We start from the raw sequence: 7203 nt of genomic DNA, 5'->3' as shown, positions 1-7203 counted from the left end.
AACATGTACAAACTGCAGTATTGATTAGACAAATCTATTCCTGTCTCAAGTTTTGTGAAGACCTCCAACGTAATTATAGTAACGAAACCACCTTTTCTCGGCACATTCGTAACTGTTTTCATGGTGCTTTTCACATTTTTCTGCATGAGAAACTAAAATTCCAGGGAAAATACAAATGCACCCAAGAAAATTCCCTACTGTCATTTCTCACGCGTTTTTGGATTATTTCATAAAAATAAACTCCACGCGGGTTTAAAATGTAATAAATGAACAGAAAAGATGTGAAAAACTGCTCAAGGCAACAGTCATTAGTTCGACAGCGCCCCCCCCCCCCCCCCTTGCCCTCAATCAGTTCTGATAACGTTTAATATCTTAATATCAGACTGAACGTCGATATTGAAGAACTATGTCAAGTACAAATCGCGAGAAATCAAACTTGGCTGACTTTGTTTGACTGGCAAATAAGATACGATAGACGCAAATAATATGGGGTATTAGGTAGGGGATGGGCGTCATAAATGAAATGTTTTAAAACCGGTCTCCAGGATGTGGTCTGCAAAGAATGCATTACTACTTATATCAAGCAGTCTACCGCGGCAATGAAACACAACACGTTGATTTATGTTAGAAATACTTCATATATTGTTTTTACTGAGGTCCCATTTTGATATACTAACATCCGTTTTCAAAAAGTTCATATACTTCCATACACTTGGTGCTACTCTGTGTAACAAATATGTACAACAATTACAGTCAGCTAAACTAACGTAGTTTTCTATATAGTTTGTCTCCGACAAACACTGTGGCACATTCATACACTTTGAACAGTTAACACTATTTTCTACACTAAAGTCAGAGTCTACAAAACCATGAACAGTTCTCTGTACATCAGTTCTATGTACACATGGTGTAAGCTGCATATTTTCATCCGTCGATTCGAGGACAAATTCAGTTTTAAAAAAGTCTACATTATTATCACCATCACTCCTGGTAATGTCTGTACATTGTAATAAATCCTGGTGTGCTACACCGAATATACCTGGGTTACCTACACAAGTCTTTAAGCAAGTCTTTATATTCATTTGGGATCGTGGCCCCTGTGTTGATGAATAGTCCCTTAAGGACATTGAGTTCTTTAGTCAGTAAGTCTAATTTCTTCTGAAGAGTTTGATTCTGATCACTCAGTTCTTTGACTTTGCACTCAGTTTCTATTTGTTTTAGTTTTGCTTTGTCGCGACTTTTTCTCACTGCGACGTTATTGCGTTCTCTGCGCTGCCGGTATTCCTCTGAGTTTTTCTCGTACACCCTCTTCTTCCCTCTGCCCGGTGGGCGAGCCTTGAGGCGATTCGTGGGACTGGTAGGAAGATCGGCTTCTGTCACAGTCACGGGAACCTTGGTTCTAGTGTTCGTGGCTGTAGAAACTTCGCAGGGAGGTGGTGACCCCTCCTGCTTCACCACCCACGAAGTTAGAGTCTCCAAATCAGTCGGTTGAGGCATAGACTCCGAAATGTTGCTGTGGTTACTTGCTGTACTGCCTGCGCTGGGGGAGAGAGCTTGCACAAATGCTCCGCCGGTCGTCGAGACCGCAGTTAGGTTTGGCTTGCAGTCGCCTAGGATATCGCTTAATAACTGATCGTCGGATGGAAAACCACTACAGGTGTCCTCTATAAGCGACTGCAGATCAAAAGATACCTCGTTGTTGGTACCCAGGACTTCTTCCTCGAAGTTGAATGTAATGCCGCCCACGCCGCCGGGTCCTTGCGGCTGCGTCCCCTTTTTCAAAGTCTCGAAGGGATCAAACTCGTACAAATGTGGCGAGTGCTGGTTAACGGAACCTAGGAGGCCTGTCCCGCATGTCGAATCTAACTCAAGCAGCTCGTAGGCTGAGATATCGGGAGTGTTCCCGGTACCGTTGTATGGTTGCCCTATCTTGGCGAAGTCAAGGTCAGACCCTTGGAAACAACTGAGACTCCGTGGTATCGTAAGTCTCGCTTCACACGTTTAGTGCGCTTGGTAAGCTGGGAAATGCTGCACTGCTGAAACCGCGACTAACCTTTAAGCAACAGAGCCGCATCACCTACGTATTTCTAGGTTATATCACTCCGCTAAATTCGGGCTTCGGGGTGCATTTTTCTTATAGACTAGATGACTTCTAGTTAAGAAAATATAACCCAGTACAGTTAAATTGAGATGGATCTGAAAACTAGAATTTGGGATTGAGCCTAATATAGGCAAATTGCTCGGTTCCTGTGCGTAAGATCACTAACGGTAAGCCGGTTTTGTTACTAAATTTAGCCAATACGTAATTGGATAAAAATAGGATCCTACATCACCATTGACGTCAATAAGGGATTTCGCAATCACACTTCAATTCACTCAGGGGGCATTCATTTCAGTACTTATCTTGCATTGACGTAGAGACCGACACTGTGTAAATACTCGCAACGATAATAAATGCTCCCAAACAGAATTTTACCCACAATTCCGATTGCTACGTTTCCGGTATTCCGCACTAGAGAAAACAGCTGTGTCAAAATTTACATGAGGTGGTATTGAAGACGACTCAAACGCTGCTTTAGGGTACGTTTTGTTGTAGAAACTAGGATAATTGCCATTATTATTGTGTTATGAGTTTAATGTGGTCAAATTCGGTCCCCTGTTGTATTATACACAGTAATAACGTTTTATTGTGGAGTAATGCATGATGAAATGCTGATGCAACGTGAATCAGATGTGACAACATTTACAAGTATACAGTTACGGTTGCCTTCCCTTTTGAGCTCTTTTGCTAAATATCATCAGCACCCTGAAGAACTACTCTGCATAATCTGTATATAAAGAGTACATCACCCTTTGCCATGCCTGTGTGGGTATTATGATCGAGGTTAAAATTTTTAGAATATTGACTGTCACTAGCGTAAGTTTCCATGTACAGTGTGCAGTGCCAATATACAGTATGGCACATTGATTTTGACATGTATTAGACAATCTTGTATTTGAGCAAATCCTTCCCTTTTTCCAGGATGCCACCGAAAAAGCAGCAGAATGCTGGTGGTGGAGGCAAAGCCAAGGCACGCAGGCCACGGAGCTACGGGGAAAGAGATTCTGAGGAGTATAAAGAAAAGCGAGAAAGAAACAACGTAGCTGTGAAAAAAAGCAGAGAAAAGAGTCGCCAAAAGTCCAAGGAGACTCAGGAGAAAGTTTCGGGACTGCGGGCAGAGAACAAGCTGTTAGAGGACAGAGTAGAGGTGCTTCAGCAAGAACTGAATGTTTTGAAAGACTTGTTCATGGCACATTCAGGAACGGCGTCAACAGCACCAGCTACAGCTAATCTGGAGACAGTGAACAAGGACCACGGATACACGGCATCCACTCCACCTTCGTCCTGAGGTTTTAATTTCAACATTCAGTTCCATTATAAGATCACTGCCCAGGTGTCATTCGTGTTACCAAAGTTTCCTTCAGTGGAATTAATGCACATCGCTCTTCGTTCAGCTCATCATTTGTGACATTTGTGGATATAACTGACAGTGAGCACTTTCATCTATTCTGGGGATAATGCATTCTGAACTTTTTACCCATTATACTAAAAAAAGTATGTGCATGTGACAGAAAGAGCAGGCCAAGAGAAAAAAAATGAATGATAAGTGAATTCATGAATTGGTAAAGAGAATGAACAGAGTCAGTTTTTAAAGAGAACTGTGTTGTCCAAGAGTTAGTGCCCTTGGTTTGCATTAATATTACTTTTGCTGTAGCTACAGCCAGAAGTATCAGGAATCTTGAGCCAGATCTGAACTTTGTAGCCAGAGTACTAGTAAAGATGAACTGGCAAAACTTCTGATTCATTAGATCTTTATGATTTCTTTAGGCAAAATTAAATGAGATTAGATCAACATATATATATATATATATATATATATATATATATATATATATATATATATATATATATATATATATTTCTGTTTTGTTATGCAGAAAGAGAAATTTCTAATGTTAAAAGTTTTAGTAATGTTTTTTTTTTTTTTTAATGGAGGGGGAGGTTCAATTGTTATGAATATCTTCCCTATTCTGTTCAGAAAAGCCTACATATCTGTGAACACTGTATAAATTAATTTTGTAAGTTATGCCAAGTAGGCTCATTGGAAAGTGCAAAAGAAACCTCAATTTTTGGTAGAGTAATGAAATTTTTAGAACATCTGTCACAGCTTTTAAGACAAATGTCATGTTTTGTAAATTGTTGGTAAGACAATTATTTGATTCTCTAATGAAAGGGTGATTTATTTTAGATATTCCTCATTTGGAAAAGTTGTTTAGATAACATTTTTCATGCCCAGTAACATAACAGATGAAACATATAATTCTAAATTAACAACCATCATTTGACATTATTTTGTAATTTTATTTTGGGGATATAATTTAAACCTTGAAATCGATGGGTTATACACAGTCAAAGTGTTTTTGTACGCACACCCTTTGTAGTTCATGTTCAGAATTGCCTCTTGCTCATTTCAGAACATTTCTTTCTCAGTCATTGACATTATCACCATTATGTAATATATTGTATATAAGTCTTATCTTATGTGATCAGGGTTATACAGCTGTCACAGTTCTTGTAAATAATAGAGAGATATCATATGTAAATATATGCTTATACATTATGAGATAAACATATTTCTTGACATTTTTAATCATATCTGTAAAATCTGCCCCTGACACTACAGCATGTGAGTCTTAGTCATTGCAGTGTCTCGAAGACCTAATGACAAACACTCATAATTCCATGGTAATGATGTTATGTATATTATGACAAAATAAACTTTGTATAAAAGTGTATGGTTTACTCATTTAAATTTGTACTAGCCTTGTTCTTAAATAAAACAACTGAAGCAAAGAAATAGCATTAAATTGCGTCAACTGGTCTTGTTCACAACTTGTCCAAATTAAATGTCCATTACAGCTATCATTAAGTGAGCTAATGACAGAAGTACCCATGACTAATTTAACAAATATCCTTCATTTATGTCACCAAGTGACATGTTGTCATGGGCATACGTGACTGAATGGGAGTATATCCTTTATTTATGTCAACAAATGACTGAATTACATGGGCATCCATGGCTTAATTTAACAAATGTATATTATGCATTTACCTCAGCCAAGGAGGTGGTTTTCATATCCATTTGTTTGTCACCAGCCTAACTAAAAAGATATTGATAGATTTTCATGAAATTGTCAATTTTGCTTGTAACTCCTCACATAATTTGGTTTTTTATTAATAATGAGAATATAACTAATTATTTAATTGATTTATAAATAGAATGAAAACAGAGTTGCCTTGGCAGAGGTCTGCATTTTATATGACACTAAATGGCCAGACATTGCCAAACTATGCGTAAATCTAACAAATACCCTCCATTCATGTCAACAAACTAGGTGATACAGAGTGCTTTAAGACTGAATTCAACAAATAATTTCTCGTGTCACCATATGGCCAGGTGACAAGGCTCCTCAGACTAAATGTAAGAAAGACTCTTTATTTTTATCACCAAATGAACAAATACGATGAGGACCCGTGTCTCACACATTTTTTAAATTTCATGTGAAGTAATATATAGTTGTCACATAACGTCAGTTATTTAGTAATATGATCTATACAGTCATCTGGCCCTAATTAGTCTGAGGACAGAGGTGGCCCGAGTTTCAATGGCCACAGGAAGGCCATCTCAAACCACAGCATCAGAGGTTGCCTCTGAAATGCGAGGAGTGCTCTGGTGGCAGCATGAAGAGTCATTGTGATGAAGTATATGATTGTATGTAGTTAAACACTCCAAACAGTTTGAAGTACACATGACCTATCATTGTCAGACCAAACTTTGATATGACCACGTCAGATTCACGTGATTCATATATTTACAATTTTGTCAAAGTGACCTTGATAAGAAATTTATTATGGGATCCAGACATAAAAGCTTAGGTCGTTGATAGGGCAGATGTTTATCTGTATGCTTTGTGGATTTAGAGTGATTGAGTTCAAGTGACATGTAGGCCTATATTTGATTGATTATATATTTTGTTCAAATTTTGCATCTTATAGGCTATATCTATTTGATTTATTTGCGTGTAATGTGGGATGAACATTTGTTTCATGAGGAAGCTAAGTGCATTCGTATCAATAGACTGGACCACAAATAAGATTGGATTTTGCTCCATTTGTCAAAAATGTACTTGATGAACTTAAATTTTTAATAGAAGCATTCAGATAAACCCATCATAGTAGCTGGATCGCTCCAACTCTGTGAGAGATTTCTCCGTAAATGAAATCACTGTAATCGGCTTAAATATCAGACATGCCTCCCCGAGCTGCTAGGGGGCAATTAAGCCGATTACACACGAAAGCTGATTAATTAAGCTGATTACACTGAATGCAATTAAGCGAAAATCCTCCGCAGAGTTGGATCAATGTATATGGTATGATGTTTAAATCTGAACGCGGTCAATGTCTGAAAGAGGACAAAAGCACTTTTTGTGCTTATTTGTATATGTGGTGTGATTACATAAGTTATATTTGGAAAATATATGCAGTCTAATCAATACAGGTGACCACAGATCGTGGTGAAACCAGATTTAGATCCAGATAGTAGTTAGTGTATCAATAATGCACTGAATTAACTAGGACTTTTGAACCTCTGAAAGTAAACATAATTCTTCCTTTTAGAAATGACACACGTGTTCTCATGTTTTTGCATCTCAAACCTCTACAACACATGTTGTCTTAAACAATAAGTATTGCCTTGGATATTAACTGTAATTTACTAGTGCTTTAAGTCACCAAAGGTAATATGGAAGTGGAGTGTCAACAAAAGCAGTCAAGTTGATTACATTGCGGTGGCTGAAGAGATTCTCAACTAACACAATTTGTCGTTATGTACAGCAGGGCTATAGGTGTTTAGGGGCTGAGGGTCTGTGTAACAGATAGCCCGTACTCCATTGAATCTATACAGGGTCAGCGTGATGAAAGTGGGTCAAAATCTAGGACGGGGGTTAGGCTTTATGCCTAGAGTATAGTCTTGTCTTGTCCTGTGTGTTTTAAAGTCTCTCTCATCTAGATTAGGCTTAATGCAGACTTTACCTTGGGACCATCATACGTGCTGCAGAGAAGAATTATTATTGTCTTTGTACAAGCTGGCTCATCTGTTGCAA

General features: G+C 38.2%; 2 protein-coding genes across 3 annotated transcripts; one reads left to right on the top strand and one right to left on the bottom strand.

The window, feature by feature from the left end:
* Positions 1-618: 618 nt before the first annotated feature.
* Positions 619-2001, bottom strand: LOC106159324 (uncharacterized; the record flags this gene model as incomplete). The annotated part of the gene is made up of 1 exon (XM_013535584.2): positions 619-2001. A coding segment is annotated over one exon (957 nt), but the record flags the coding sequence as incomplete, so codon positions are not given.
* A 387-nt stretch (positions 2002-2388) lies between these two features.
* LOC106159323 (CCAAT/enhancer-binding protein gamma) lies at positions 2389-4834 on the top strand. Of its 2 annotated transcripts, none has more exons than XM_013535583.2 (2): positions 2389-2580; positions 3023-4834. In XM_013535583.2, the coding sequence occupies exon 2, from the start codon at positions 3024-3026 to the stop codon at positions 3387-3389; it is 366 nt and encodes a 121-aa protein (XP_013391037.1). In that variant the 5' UTR covers positions 2389-2580; position 3023; the 3' UTR covers positions 3390-4834. The 2 variants fall into 2 exon arrangements, with proteins under 2 accessions (XP_013391037.1, XP_013391036.1); XM_013535582.2 differs by lacking the exon at positions 2389-2580 and adding an exon at positions 2686-2866.
* The last annotated feature ends 2369 nt before the right edge of the window (positions 4835-7203 follow it).

This window comes from Lingula anatina, chromosome 4 (assembly GCF_051362555.1).
Source record: "Lingula anatina isolate TDL-2025a chromosome 4, LinAna3.0, whole genome shotgun sequence".
Lineage (NCBI taxonomy): Eukaryota > Metazoa > Brachiopoda > Lingulata > Lingulida > Lingulidae > Lingula > Lingula anatina.
The sequence above is the reverse complement of the archived record's forward strand: the minus strand, read 5'-3'. Positions and strand labels throughout refer to the sequence as shown.